The following is a 15,705-nucleotide window of genomic DNA, read 5'->3' as shown; positions in this document are numbered from 1 at the left end:
TAGGGGGACATCCAGCCTGCCATCTGCCTGTTTCCTGACACACTTGCTGCCATGTAGACACAAAATCTCAGAATGTAGCGCTTCCCTGTGTCACGCTGTTTCGGCATGAGTTGATGCAGCCTTTGATTGGATCCAGTAAGCTCTGGGCTAGATGGTGGGAACACCAAGATGGAAAATAGTAAGTTGCTTCCATGAGGAATTTCACTGCTGGGTGGAGTAGTATTGGGTGGGAGGGAACAGATGAGTGATCTATGAAATGGTGGCTAACTGAAGTGACCTTGGTCTTTACTGGGGGCTCATGGTGAACAGGATTCAGTCCCTGCCCTCAGAATTCTCCATCTAATGGGAAAGCGAGACGTGTTTTGGCTCATGAACGGGAGAAGAATCCTGCCCAGTATTCAGGGAAGGCTTTCCTAGAGAAAGGGGCATTTGAATTGGGTTTTGAGGACTGAGTAGAAGTTTTTCAGGTAGCGGAGGGATGCAGAGCAGTCATGGCAGGAGAATCAATGTGCACAGAGGTGTAGAGGTGGGTATGGGGATAGTGTGTGACTCTCCCCATGAGGACATTATAGCGTAGACCCCATTTATTCCATCTTCCACTGCAATGCTGCAGCCTCCAGGGTATCTGGAGGGCCTGCATCCCTAAAGCATCCCCAGCAGAACAGCCCTAATAGCCTCTCTCTTCTCAGCCACAGGATGGATATCGTATAGTCCAGCACCTCCAGTACATTGGCTGGCCTGCCTACCGGGACACACCCCCCTCCAAGCGCTCTCTGCTCAAAGTGGTCCGACGGCTGGAGAAGTGGCAGGAGCAGTACGATGGGAGGGAGGGACGCACTGTGGTCCACTGCCTGTGAGTATGATGGAGGGGTCTCCAGGGCAACTGGGTGGTGGGTAATGGGACATCCTTGAGGATGCCGCTGGCCACAAATACCAGCCCTAGGCATGCCTGGCCATACATCCTTACAGGCCAATAGGAGTGTAGTCAAGGCATTACAGTCCTTTTAATGGACTGGGATTGCAGCCATAAAGCTATGTGTGGAACAGCTGACTCACGATCATTCACTTTGCTTCTTAGAAAATGATTTGGGGAGAAGTGATGGACAGGGCCTCACTCTTTCAAAAGGAAGTTGAATCAAAGTCTTCCCTTTTTCAGAATAATATTTCTGGAGCAGGTGGAGGAATTAATAACATCTTACCCTGGAATTGAGTTCAGTCATTTCAAAACCGGCTTATCGTGCCCCCTCTTTCATGTGCACAGATGTCAGGAAAATCAGAGAGCTTAAGGGAGGGGTGGACAGGGGACCCTTCCTCCTCTTTCCCATGCGATTGCTTTTTAGCCTGCTTTTTTGCAGGAGTACCTTTTATTCGTGTCTTCCCCTGCCGAGGTGACCAGCAGTTTGAGCTGTAGGAAAGCACAGGGGTGTCCTTCTGTCAAGAGACTTTGGCATCTTTGGAGGGCAGAGACACCAAAACAGACACTGAAATGCAGGCACTGGCCAGTGAGTGGAGGGCAACTGTCTGTACTTGAACCATCTGGTCGTTAGGTGTCCTGTGGATAAAACATCTGAGAGGTAGACTCAGTGACTTAGTTTCTATCCAGATGTTCTCTAGACACAGACCATTACATGACATCATTAGTTGCTCTTGGCAGTACGCCCAGGAGTTCCAAATCTGGCACATTCCTAAAGAGGTTTTCTGTAAAGAGTTGGAGGGGTGTTTCTATGAAGATGACTTATGGAGCATCAGAAAGAAAGTGTGACAGAGGAATGACCCTGCCAAGAGCCCCCTTTCCCTATTTTCCAGGTCAGTAGGGTCTTGCTTAAACCAGGGTGTATAAATAGAGATGCGTCTTTTCGGGATTCAGCATCTGAGACCCATCCCAGCCCCACCCAAAACCTAGGCTGGCTGACCCCAGCTAACAGAGGTGTCTCTGGTACTGCTGTCCTCAGCGGATGGAAGGAACTAGGAATAAAAACACACGCAACCTTCCGCTGTCCTCACTGGATGTGTAGGTGGACCCGAGCATCCTTTTGGACAAGGATACAGGCACCTCACGGACAAAGACACTCTGTCTGTCCTGGGGGTTTGGGTCAGTGTGCCGTGGGTGGCAGTCACATGCTGCTAGAACCAAGGAAACATCAAGCTAAGTGAGCTTTCAAAGGTTATCAAATGGAGAACCTGAGGCTCAGACACAGGAAGTGACTTGCCCAAGGTCAAAGCAGGTTCATGGCACAGATGGGACTCCAACCATAACTCAGGGCTCAGGCTAAGACTTTTACCACTGCCTCACCTTGCATTTGCCAGGGCAGTCACCCTCCACTACTGCCAACACGGCCTTAGGCTCAGCAGGTGCCTGAGGGGTACCCAGGAGTCTCGCTCACCTTTTTGCTGTGTGTTTAGAAATGGGGGAGGCCGCAGCGGAACCTTCTGTGCTGTCTGCAGCGTGTGTGAGATGATCCAGCAGCAAAACATCATCGATGTGTTCCACATCGTGAAAACATTACGTAACAACAAGTCCAACATGGTGGAGACCCTGGTGAGTGTCCCGAGAACTGTTCTCCAGTAGCCAGGGGCTGACCGTAGTTCCCTTGACCTGAAGAAAATAGCATCAGAGTAAAAACACTCAACAGCCGGATGCTTCCTGAGCACCTGCAGTCACTGCCCTTTGCCCACAGTTACCTGCTTCCTCCCTCCAGCCTCACCAGCTTCTCTTCTGCAGAGAGTCCAGATATTCGTCTTGGCACACACTGCGTTGTTTTACTCTTTCCACTCTGTGGGAAAGTATCACTGATTCTGGCTTAGGGGTAGGGATTCTGGATTAGTAGCATGTGAATTAGGTTTTTGACTCAGTCCAGTCCCATTCTAATTAATTTATGCTCATTTTTATCATATAAAGCATTGGGCTAGGACACTGTGAAGCAAGGGATAGGAAGAGACTGGGGGCAGAGCTCCAGATGTTAAGAAAGACCTGGTGCAGAGATGGAGACATACCATACACGGGGAACTTTAATGAGTCTCCAAGTCTGTGCTAAGTGTGGTCTTACCCAAAGTGAGGGCCTACTCCAAGTCTGGTCCACAGACCAGCAGCAGCAGTAGTGTCACACGGGAGCCTGGTAGAAATGCAGACTTTTTTTTTTTTTGCGGTACGCGGGCCTCTCACTGCTGTGGCCTCTCCCGTTGCGGAGCACAGGCTCCGGACGTGCAGGCTCAGCGGCCATGGCTCATGGGCCCAACCGCTCTGCAGCATATGGGATCTTCCTGGACTGGGGCACGAACCCGCGTCCCCTGCATCGGCAGGCAGACTCTCAACCACTGCACCACCAGGGAAGCCCGAAATGCAGACTCTTGAGCCCCACTCCAGATCTATTGAATCTGAATCTGCGTGGACAATTTTGAATTGACTGTTAGTATAGACATAGATAATGTTTCCTCCATAATCTGTATCTCTAAACTAAATGCATTTTCCCTTTCCTTTTCCTCTTCTCTTCTCCCTCTCTGCCTCTCCTCCTCTCAGGAACAGTATAAATTTGTATACGAGGTGGCACTGGAATATTTAAGCTCCTTTTAGCCCAATGGCGTGGAGCACCTGCCGGAGTCCAGAGGCTGCTGCAGCCAACCCCCTTTTCTGTGAACGGCAGCGACTGGGCTCAGGGGCTAAGCGGTGGCGCCCTGCCCAACTCCAGGAGAAGACTGGTGGGCCTGTGGTCCACGGTGGGCTCTGTACCTTCGTAGGAGTCTCCAGTTGCTGTGGAGGACGCCGCCCTGAAAGGCCCAGGCTTCTTTTCCAGCCTCAGGCACGGGCCCATACAGAAGTGCACCTGTATAGCAAGGCCCGGATTTTTCAGTGCCCAGACCTCTTCCTTTTGCTCTTTTCAGGTTTGTGAATCTCGAGGCAAGCTGACTGTGTGGGTATAAGGGAGTGACAGGCCTGGCAGCACGTCCTCTGCTCTCCGTCCTCTAGGCGGTGGGGGGATGTGTGCTTTCCTCCTCCACGGGGTCGTGAATATGACCGGGCTCTGCTGCCGTCTCCTGCAGGGACCTCTGGATCACTGGGACTTCAGGATGCTCCCGAGACCACAGCAGAGGCCCCCATCCTCCCAACTAACCTGCATGGGGCTTGGCCCACCACCATTGTGTACTCGTCCCCCAGCCCAGGCCTTGACCTTCTGTCGTTCACTGGCCAGTCCGCCGTGTCCGCGGCAGTCCTGGACAAAGGTCTGCTTTGCGTTTCTGTGGTCAGTGCGGTGGGGCAGAACTGCAGGGGACTTTGCTGCTGCTCCTTGTGTCTGTGAAGAAGGACTGCCTCCCTGGGGCACGGCTCTGGCTGACCCTGTGTGTCTTGGGCGGTGGCTCCTTTGGGAGGGATGAACAAGTTAAGATTTGATGATTTTCCAAAGTGTACGTGTAAAGAAACTTTCTTTTGGAGGGTGTAAAATCTTTCTTAGTCTCATATCAAAAAAAGGTGGGAGGGACGTTTGGTTGTGTAGCTATAAGACAAATCTCTGGGGCCTGTTATCTCTCCTGGAAATGTCCTCAAAAGATCCCAGCCAGGGACAGCACAGCCACTGAGCAAGGGAGAGATAGTCTGAAGGGCTAGTCTGAAGACAGTCCCTTTTGGCCTTTGGGGCAGACAGACAGAGTACCGGCATAACCTCGGATCTCCAAATTTGAACACCTTCCTAGAGAAACTCAGCTGCCATCTTAGAAAATAGTCATCATGGACCCAGCTATACTTTTTGGTTTAAAATAGGACAAGGGGATCAGACCTGGGGAACCTAGACTCTTGCCCAAAGTATGGGTCAGTCAGTGACTGACAGGGGCGCCAGCATTGGCTAAGTATCTCTCATATGCCAGGCTTGGCAAGTTCTTAGAACCCACCCCCGCCCTCCCTGAGAGAGCTATTCACCTGTTATCCTTATTTTACAACCGAAGACACTGAGGCGTCTTCCTCAGTCATGATGTTCTGGTTTCCAAAAGGCAGGTAATAGTGATGAGACTTCTTTGTAACGTTTTCTTCATCCTTTTCTCAGCCAAGCAATTATTATATGGACGGAAAATAAGGCCAGAAATTTCTGAGCAGCGAACTCCACAAATGGGAATTTAATTCTTTCTTTCCTATGCCAATTTTTCTGGGAAGCTCAGAATTTCAGATATATTTCAGCAACTCATTCCCAGCTCCCCAGGAAAGCTAGTCCCATCTCCGTTCTTAGCCAGTGAAAACAATTCCCTGTGCCCTCAGGCGGTGAGGTCTGCCAGCCAGGGACACTCTACCTTGGTCTCTAGCTGGTGCTTTGGTACAGTACCTGGCAGCCCCCGGGTGGCCTGGGATCCAGGAAGCTTCATCTTGAAGGCTGGTCTAGCTCCAGAGCGGCCATGAGAAGCATAGAATTCAATAAGGCACAGTGTTCTCCCTAAAGAACTTACTGTATCCTGGGAAAACTGAACCACAGCGCAAAGTGTTACACGAGCCTCACAGCAAGAGAGATTCAGCGTAGAGCTTTCTAGAGGAGGTGACATCCATTCCACTGGGTAGAAAAAGGAAGAAAAGGAAACTCAGGCCAAGGTATCAGCATATGCAAAGACAAAGAGGTGTGCAGAATCCTTGGCGGGGGGGGGGGGGGGGGGTGCGGTGAGATGGCAGATGAGCTCAACTAGAGCAGAACATGGCAGGAGGACAGCCAGGGTCAGGGGGCAAATGCTCCACCAGCAGGGCAGACTTGGCCCCTGCGGGCAAGCAGGACGCAGTGGAGCTTTGAGTGATGCACTCAGCTCAGTGCTAGAGGAGGCTCCCTCTGGGGCCAGTGGGGCTGCCTCTTTCCTTTCATCAGACACTGTGAAAATGGTCCCTTAAGCGTATACTTTTTAATATCACATCTATTTGTCTGTCTGCTCATTATTTTGTTGCTGGATCAGGAGACGCAGCTTCTGTGAGAAACTCAGGGTCTCTGCTCTGCCACGAAGCAGGGTGACCAAGCCAGACCCCTGGGCCCATGAGGACGGGACATGGAAGGAGCCCACAGAAGCTGTTCCCGTCAGCATGGGCTCTGGAACTGTCTGGAAGTCCAGGGACACCAGACTCGATCAAGGAAGGGCTGTCACTTCGGAGGTTCAAAAGGAAGCATCTCAAAGCAAAAGAAGGCGGAGGAGCCCCACCATGAACTTGCTCTTCCCCTTTCATGGTCCCTTTTCCTGGTCCCCAGGCCCTGGCCCCCTGCTGGCCTCCCCTGGCTCTAGTCTCTGCCTTCAAGGAGCCTGTGACATAGCAGATCAGCCAGCTATATGCTCCTCTCTCAGATCTGGGCTCATCCGTACAGAATGGGGGCTGGGAGAGGGTTGTGCTCTCTAACAAACACAAAGAAACCCTAGGATTTACTCTGCTCAGGAGGGGGCAGAATAGCTGGCAGATGAAAATGACAGTGGCTTCTATCATTTCAGATGGTAGGAATTTAGAATGTGACTTTGGGGAGAAGGAATTTAGAATGAAAACTCGGGCCGTGCTGGGTAACCCAACAAGGGCCAGTGATGGTTCCCCCAGCTCAGCACCCCTGGCCCCCGTCACTTCCTCACAACCCAACCGCCCTCCAGAGGATGCAGGGCAGTGAACAGTCTCCGGCCAGTTTACACTGGAAGACACTGAGGCTCGCGGATGGGGATGCTTCCCCCAAGATCCCACGTGGCAAGAATGTGGCAGGACGTGGATGAGACGGGGCGCTGGTGCCCGGGAATTTGGACTTGATCCCAGGAAAGCTCATGGGCAAACAGCACCTCCCCCGGGGTACTCTACACTTACGGGGCAGGCTCACCGTTCACGACACAGAGGGAAGTGGAACTCATGGTCTCTGGGTCTCCATGACGGGGGCCAGCCTCCTGTCTCTGGGCTGCCCAAGAGAGTCCCCTCACTTAGCACAAAGCCTCATGGCTCTCACCTCCTAGACGTGGACCCTGTTTGGAGGAGAGGCAAGGAATTAACGAGAAGCCAGGTACTGTCCCCACCTGACTGCACGTCTGGCCTAGACATCTTCGGGATGTATCCTAGCTGCATCCTAACACGTCGTCCTCTCCTCCTTTCTGGTACGAAGGTCCTGGGGCCGGGGGGCTCTGAGCCTCTAGATGGCTACAGCACGCCTCCCGTTGTGGGAGCAGAAGGGGTCAGATTGCTTTTACACTGTCTCTGGATGTAGCCCGGGCAGTGGCCTGCCTGCCAGATGTCTGCCTTCCCGTGCAAGCAGCAGACCCTGTGCTGGAGACTGTAAACGTGAGCTCACCGAATTCTTCCAGCGTTCCTAAGAAGTGCTTCTAATTGTCACCATTTTATACATGAGGAGACTGAGGTTCAGAGGGGTGAAGTCGTTGGCCCACAGTTCCACCACAGCTAGTAAAGGAGGGAGCCAGGATTTAAACTGGTTCTTTTGACTTCAAAGACAATATTTTCCCATGTCTCAGATTTTCCCATGGTGGGGGGGGCTACCCATAACAGCAAAGACTAGAGTGAAACAGGCCCAATGGATCTTGTAAAGCCCAAAGCAGACAATGGTCAGCTTAAAATTCCTTCAGTTTCATGTCTAGCAATTCACATAATATTTGCATTCTTCTCTAATTTAGCCTGATTTGTTTTCATAGAAGTGCATAAATATTTTTTTAACCACATGTGCTCTGGTCCCTCATGTGGCTTTGATCCCTTCAACTCACTATGATGGACCCTAGGGAATTACAGCCCAGTCTAAGAGGCACAATGCCTGGCCATGCTGCTTCCTCCTGCGGCCAATTCTAGACTCAAGTGCAGCCCACCTTCCCCTTAGCAGATCCTATGGTATGGGGGTACCCTGACCTCACTGTTCATGGGTTGATCTCAACTCAAGTCTTCTTAAGTTGGATACTGGAAAAAAGCCATTGAAATCTACTAGAATTACAAGGACATGCCCATCTGGAGTGGCGACGGCTGAGCGCATAAAATCCTAAAGGGAAAGGAGGTGATGAACACAGCCTTACTCAGCAGATTCCTGAATGCTGGGGCCTCTACAAGGCGGTGTCCTTAGTCTAGGTAGAGTCATACGGTTGCTAATGTGGGCCAATCTGAGGACACACTTCACGTGAGGGGCTGGGGGCTGGAAGCCTCGTCACTTTACTGCAACCCCACATACTCACTGGGTTCTTACAACACGCAGGGCCCTGGGGGGGCTGCCATCAGGAAGCTCAGTTTACTATGGCACAGCCCATCCCTTGCTGAGACATGGGGTTGTGATAGGAAGGACTCAGTCTTTGGTTCTAATTCAGCCCAGCCATTTCTTGGCTGTAGAATGTTGGGCAACCAACCAGTTAGTGGGAAAGAGGAGCCTCGGCCAGGTAGAAGGGGTAAGTAGATCTGGAGAGCTTTGGGTAGGAAAACGGGAAGGCAAAGCCAAGAAGTTAGGACCCGATAGGACTCCTCAGAACCAAGGTTGCATACGGTCTGCTGGGCAAAGTGGTCACTTCTGTGACACAGTAGGATGGGGGATGGAGAGGGACTGGCCAGAACCACCTGGAACAAAGGTGCTGCTTTCGAATGTGTCTCAGTATCTTGGAGAGAAGATGATAATCTTTCCCTCTGACCAATCACGTTTATCCATCATCGGTTCCCCGTTGGTAAGCTAGCCTCCCCATGCTCATTTCCTCAGCTCTGGTGTGAATCCCTGGTGTGTGTCCTCACTGCGGTCCACACAGTTGTGGTGTGAATCCCTGTTGTGTGCATAGAGGTGTTCAGTCTAGCAAGAATGCTGCAGACAGAAGTGAGGCCCAGGGGGGAGCAAACAGATGCTCATCATGTCATCTTTGCAGGAGTAACTGCCCAGCCCAGATCCAGGGACACTGAAGGAGAGGGCAGCTCCCCTGTACCTCACAGGGGATGAAGAAAACCCCCTTCACTTAGCCTGCATCTGGCCTCTCCTGGGCTGGACAGAGAGGCCATCAGCACCAAGTTGAGTCAGGAGTAATGCCATGGAAAACACGGGTGAGCCTGTCGGTAAGATGACCACGATGCTAATTCTAAACCATAAGGCCAACACATTGTGCTGGGCCGGGATCCCGGGGGACAGGTGGTCAACCCAAGCTGCAGGGCAGAAGATGAGACATGAGTCACGTGGTGGCCGTGCATCTCCAAGCCCTGACTTGCCTTCCCCGTCATCTAACTAGTCTGAGCTCCTTCTCAGCCCATGATGCCAGCTTCAAATCACAGCCAAATAAAACAGGGAAATAAGTAATGTGAACCCAGCATAGAGGGAACCAGCTGAGACTCAGCCTTGTTCCTATATCCCCATGCAAGTGTTCCGTGTTGGAGGTTTTCAACAGAGACGTGCCTAGCAGTGATAAAATGCAAAGCCTTGGCTTCCATCTATCCAGGATCTGCCTTTGAGGTCATACACTGTCTGAACAGCAAGGAGAGAAGTCAGTGGCAGAGAGTGGCAGAGGCTCCAGTTTTTCAGAGTCATGGGTATGATCCTCAGAAGCACAGAGAGATGTCTAAGCCATACTTATGCACGTGAACAGACTCTTCTGGTTTACTGGTAGCCAGACATAGACTTTTGCGTCACGCTGGCTGGCTGTACAACACTCTTGTAGGTACCAAGACCATCTCTTGCATCCCTCCTGCCTGCCTCCAGAAGAGGTGGAAAAGGGTCATCAAAGAGGCCACATTCACCCCCTCAAATCCACCCAAGAATGTTAGGTCCCAAGAGGCGGGGTCAGCACCCATAATGGTAGACCCCAGGCTTAGCATCCTAGTTATACTAAGAGGTTGGGCTAGTCACTGCCATTGACACAAAGATGTAGGACTCAGCATGGGCATACTATAGAGTAAAGCTGCTGGGGCAGGGTTACCATGGAGCTTCCGTAGGTGTCTGAGAGCCGCTCTGAGCAGTGGGATTTGGACCCTGATCCCTGGTTGAAATGTTCAGAGAATGAGGGTCTGTGGTCCTTAGAGTGTTGGTCAGGAAGGTATTGGTACGAAAGCCTGGAGCTCAGGGTAATTATTATACTTTATGGTTCCTTGGTGAGTGGGATGCTTAGATTTGGGGGAGGAAAGGGATTACGAAGCAACCTGCCAAAACCGCAAAGTTGAGTTCCTGTACACATACTTCTGTGCCTTTGGGCTTATGAATACAAAGCAGTGGGCCCCCTTCGTGATGGTCCAACAAACTCTCGGTGCCCACCGTGCACCTGTCTCTCCCATGGAAGATTAATGATGTAGGCTGTTCTTTGGACCAAAGCCTCCAGGGCAGTCTGGAGGCTCAGAGGGCCAAGGGGTGACATCCCAGGTCAGATCAGACTTCTGAAGAGTTACGCAGAATACCAGTGCCCATACCCTCCATAGGCCTGCAGATCGTTAGATAAATTCAAGCACAGTTTACTAGTCCCGGATCACTCCTATGAGTGGAACGAGGACCAATGGATGAAACTTCATAGCTGTAGGAGAGAACTTGCTATCTGCCAGAGATGAGTTCTGTCTCAGCAGCTGTTCAGCAAGAGCCAGGCATCTCTTTAAAGGGAAGAAAGAGCTTTGCTGAGAGGGCCTTTAAGTTTCTTCCACCCTAGATGAATGTATTACAGAGCCGGGACCTTGTCTGAACGCCTTCCTTCCTGCAGAGCACAGAGCCGAGCAGGTTGGGCTTGGTGTGTGCTGGTTGAAGCCCCTACTCTCCTGCTGCCCCAGCACCGCGCAGGCCAAGATGCTGCTCTAGCCACGCATCAAAGGCTCATCCAGGCTGGTTATCACCAAACAGCCCAGAGAGAGCAGCTGCTTTGCCACAGAACCCAGGCCCACCAAGATCTGTGATGAGACCAGTCATAATTTCGATCCGCTGGCCAACAGGGCCATCAGTGACAGCCGGAATCAGTAAAGGTCCAAGTAGGACCCAGAGTGGGGTTTTGCTTCCCATACACATTAACTCCAGAGGTGAATTCTACCCCTCCCCTCCGCAGTCGAGGCCTGTTAGAGCAAATTGCAAAAGCAAAAGCACAGTGACTCAGTTGACATGTGATCACAGTCATCCCCGGTACATCCGTTTCATTGCCAGGTAGATCCTGAACTAGCCCAGGCTAATCCAGGCTCACCCATATTGGCAATCAGACTCAAAAGCACTTTCCTACCTTCTCTTTCCACCCTACATCTTACCAGCCAATGAAAGGCAAAGAGTTGGGGTTTCTACCATTGCCTTGGCCACTGGACACCATCATAGCCGCATAAGGGCCATCACGGGGTTCCCATCAACTCCAGGGAGACTGACATTTTCATGTCCACTGGGCATATGACACTGCACGAGACCAAAGTCTCCACACTGTTAGCAGCCTCCTCCACGAGTCCCAATGGCCTGCACTTGTACAGTTTGGGTGTTTGATAGATAAGGCACGTATGAGAAGAGAAAACAAAATAAATCAACTTTTTAAAAAAGCCAGCACTGTGCTGTCAATGTTTTATTTTTTTTTTTTCCTTTCCAATTCTAGCTTCAAAAAGCAGAAGGTAAATAATGTCAGGTCAATGAATATCAGATATATTTTTTGACTGTACATTACAGTGAAGTGTAATCTTTTTACACCTGCAAGTCCATCTTATTTATTCTTGTAAATGTTCCCTGACAATGTTTGTAATATGGCTGTGTTAAAAATCTATACAATAAAGCTGTGACCCTGACATTCATGTTTTCCTAAGATATTCTCACTGGTGTCTTCCTGAGGTTGGGTAGGGTGAGGTGGAGACAAGTTGAAGAAGGAGGAAAAGAAAAGCCTGTTACTGACTAGATTTCTTCATGTTCATTTAATCCTCACATCTTTGATGCAGGAAATATGAATTATCCCCTCTTTGCAGATGAGAATAGTTGAGGTTCATAGATATTCAGGGATATTTCATGATTTCATATTGCACCTGTAAAAGGGTTGAGTCTCAAAAGTTTTTCTCAGGTGGGGTCCACAGAGTGCTGGCATCAGAATCACACCAGAAGTTTGTTAAACAGACAAATTTTTAAGACCCTACAGAATCACAGTTTCAGGATCTGCATATTAACAAACTGCCTGGATGTATCAGCTAGCTATTGCTGTGTAACATACCACCCAAAATTCAGTAACTTTAAACAGTCTTTCATGGTGGTCAGCTGGGGCTTGAGCTAGGCCGAGCTCAGCTAATCTCAGCTGGTCCACTCATGTGTTGACTAAGGACTCTGCTCCAGGCCAGGCTTGCCTAGGACATCTTGGCTGGTGCAGCCATGTTCCATGTGTCTCTTACCCTCCTCCTGAGACCAGCAAGCTAGCCTAGGCATACACTTCTCCTGGTGACAGCAGGAACATGAGAAAGTCTGATCACATAAGTTGTTCTGAGTCATGTCTGCAACATCCCATTGGACAAAGCTGGTTGCACAGCATACTCAGAATCAAGAGTCAGGGGAAGATACTCCATCTCTTGACAAAGACCTCACTTCTCAATGTTGCAATAAATGCTGAGATTAGGTACCAAACCACTGGTGCCAGATGCAGACTTTAAACCTGTCATCTCAGAGCGTGGTCCACAGACCACCCACATCAGTTCACCTGAGAAGCTTCTAAACATGCAGAATCTGATTGAGTAGGTCCAGGATGGGTCCCAGGAACCTGAATGCTTAACAAGTGCCCCAGGTGATTGTAATGCATGCTGAAGTTATGCAAGCACTCTTCCAAATGCTCTTAGAAGGGGACAGATAAGGGACAAGGAGACAAACCAGTTCCCAAACTAGGGTATGAGGCTGCCAATCTCTGATGCACATGATGCAATGCTCTCTGCTTTACAGGTAAGCAGAAGAAACAGCTGGAACCAACTCCTTGGAATTGACTGGCTTCCCAGTTCTTTGTACGTATCCAGGTATAAGTACAAGCTGGAAGCATGAGCCATAGGGCCAGAGCCCTGGTTCACTTTGTTCTCGTTCAGCCTTAGGAACCCTGGCAGTGCTCTCCAACGTAAGAGACCTAGAGGTAGTACCCACCCCTGGCAAGCCAAGAGCCTGGAGAACGCACGCTTCCCAACTCAGGTCCTAAGAGGGGAACCCGGTGGCCAGCCAGCTAGTAATCCTTGTCGCTTTGTCCTTGGTCATGGTAATCTCATTTATTCTGCCTGCCATGTTTATTCTTTTGCCACAAATGTGATAGTTGATATTGAGAAAATTAGAAAGAAGAAAAATCTCATGCATCTCCTAATAAAAAATACTTTGGGGTATATCATTTCCCTCCCAAAACGGAAATACCTTTTAAAGAGTTATTATAAAAGGAGCATATACTCACTTGAAAGAATTCAAAGTAAAGTTTTCTGAAGCATGAGGTAAAGTCACCACTTTCAAAGGTACTTGTTAATATTTTTTGCTATTGCAGACCTTTCTATACATATATAAATATACATAAATTTTCTATATAAATGGCATATATATGTGTGTGTATGTATGTATATGTGTATGTGTGTGTGTATATATATATATATAAGTTCTCAGACAGGCTTCTTTTCACTTAACACCATGCATGCCATGGTCATATTTCCATGGCAGTATGCTTTTGGGCCCCCATTAACAGTGAGGGACACCCACCCCATGTGTGCCAACCCTGGAGATGGGCCAGAGTGACACAATTCTCTTTACATATCTGTTGGAGACCTGGCCAGGCCCTCCTGTCTGGCTAGACCTGGAGTGTGGGTCCATATCAAATCTCAGAGCACCCTGCTTGGACTCTGATGGGGACCTCCAGTTTGGCTTAAGATCTTCCTCTAATTCCAAGGGTTCAAGCCTCCGGTCAGAACTCCGGGACATAGAAGCCCTCAGACCCTTGAGGACATGGCATGAGGTCACCAACATGCCATGCAATAGGCAAGAAGGGGGATTTGATTTTCTTTGGCAGGGCTTGGGGCAGGGGTGGGTAAGGAACCAGGAGAAACGCAAAAGAAGCTGGCAAGATAGAGTTAAGGAAACCACTCTTGGTTAATTTTAGAAAAATTCTGACCACTTAATCTTTAGGAAACGCAACTAGACTCCACAAGGATTTGACCTAAGTAGCTTTGTCCTGAATTCTAGCAAAGGGACTGAACCTGAAATCTCCAATGACATGTAGGTGGGATACGGCACCCACAGAGAGATGACACCCATAAACTGAAAATCTGGAGACAGAGAGGAGCAGAGGAATGTAACTGACAGAAATCAGCAGAATCTGAGGTGGATTTCAGTTTTCACAATCCATGGATTAGGCCTTGGAAGGAAGTTGAACTAGCTATTCAAGGACATCTGGAGTATATGGCTAGATAGAGAGACATACAGAGAGATACAGATGCAAAGATAGAGAAAATGAGTATATAAATGAATGAAAGACTACATCAGTTATTAACAATGATTATCTCTCATCCTAGGGAACATGGGTAATTTTTGTTCTCTCTGATTTTCTGTATTTTCTAAAATTTACATTACTTTCATACATAGAAAAACAAATTCTATAAAAAGGTGGGGACAGCAGAACATAGAAAAGTGAAAGCACGATAGATTAGATGATGCCAAGATTGAAATCATACCCAAAAGATTTGCCACACACCTGGATCAACAGCTTCAAAAACTTGGCACTGCCCGTCTACCCAAGAAGGAGGACACAGGCAGTCAACTCAGTGTCCAAAAGGGAAAAATGAACCAGTTGCTCAGCATAAATAAAAGTATTTCCGCTACAGGGGCTGGAAATTATTTTTTCCATGGACCCCCTTAATAACGAATGGCTTCCAACAACATCCTTAGCAGAATGCAACACGTTTCCCTCCCTGAGGCGGATGGCGTCGTGCCACAGAACAACTCGGTGAAATCTCTTTGCTGGAGGACCAAAATGAAGGGGCCCACACACGGTTCTCTGCAAGGTGCAGGTTTGCAGAATCTTAGGTATTACACGGCTTGAGCATCACACTGCTGTCCTCTCTGAGTGTCTGCGAGCTGGGGACTTCTATCCCAGACAACAACGAGCAAAGCAGCTGTCTCAGTTGCTGGTTGAATTTGGAACCAGGGTTTAAGAGCCCGCCGAGCCAGGAAGAGGACTCACATCTCCTTTTGAATGATGAGGACCCTAACAGCTCTATGTGCCTCAACAGAAGGTGAATTCATCCCCCTATGGGGTGGGCAGGGCAGGGGGAAGAAGCCATCCTCATTTCAGGTTATGATCACAGCTTACTCCATCTCACCTTGCTCTCCTCTAAAATACCTACAAATACATAGTGAATGCTAGAACCTTGGCCACCAAGCCACTGAGCGAGTCTGGAAGGAGTTAACTCTGATGACAAGACACAAGGAGCTAAAATGAGAATCATCATCAGTGGTTGATGATGAATCATGTTTTGCCACCTAGAAGATGTAAAGAAGCCTCAGAGAGGATGAAGCGGTTCATCCCTCCAGATGGTCTGCACTCACTCAGAAAACGGGTCCATCATCCATGTCTATCTCCTGGGAGATAAAGTGACATTATAAGAAACCTCTATGGGAGGGTGAACGGCCTGGAGCAACTTGCAGAAAAGCATGCTGAGGATTTTAGCTTTCATGCTTCCCTCCATCTCCAGAGCGAGGCAGGGGGAGGAGGGAGCACCTTGTCAGTTGAGTATGTACAAGATCGGGTAAAGCAGATGCTACACGACCAGGTAAATTAGATGCCTACTGTATCGCTTTGAATATTCTCAACCTCACCTCTCACCCACTACGTGTG

At 49.4% G+C, this 15,705-nt stretch overlaps 1 protein-coding gene across 16 annotated transcripts in view; it reads left to right on the top strand.

The window, feature by feature from the left end:
- The window catches only part of PTPRT (protein tyrosine phosphatase receptor type T), a 1,174,296-nt gene extending 1,162,631 nt beyond the window's left edge, over positions 1-11,665 (top strand). For all 16 annotated transcript variants that reach the window (XM_060285697.1, XM_060285704.1, XM_060285700.1 and 13 more), the window contains 3 exons: positions 690-853; positions 2,404-2,539; positions 3,518-11,665. In XM_060285697.1, the coding sequence (XP_060141680.1) occupies positions 690-853; positions 2,404-2,539; positions 3,518-3,571 (354 nt within the window). In that variant the 3' untranslated portion in view covers positions 3,572-11,665. The remainder of the gene's footprint in view (positions 1-689; positions 854-2,403; positions 2,540-3,517) is intronic.
- Positions 11,666-15,705: the final 4,040 nt, after the last annotated feature.

Source organism: Globicephala melas, chromosome 15, assembly GCF_963455315.2.
Source record: "Globicephala melas chromosome 15, mGloMel1.2, whole genome shotgun sequence".
Taxonomy (NCBI): Eukaryota; Metazoa; Chordata; class Mammalia; order Artiodactyla; family Delphinidae; genus Globicephala; species Globicephala melas.
Note: the sequence above shows the minus strand (reverse complement) of the source record. Positions and strands in the feature narration are given on the sequence as shown.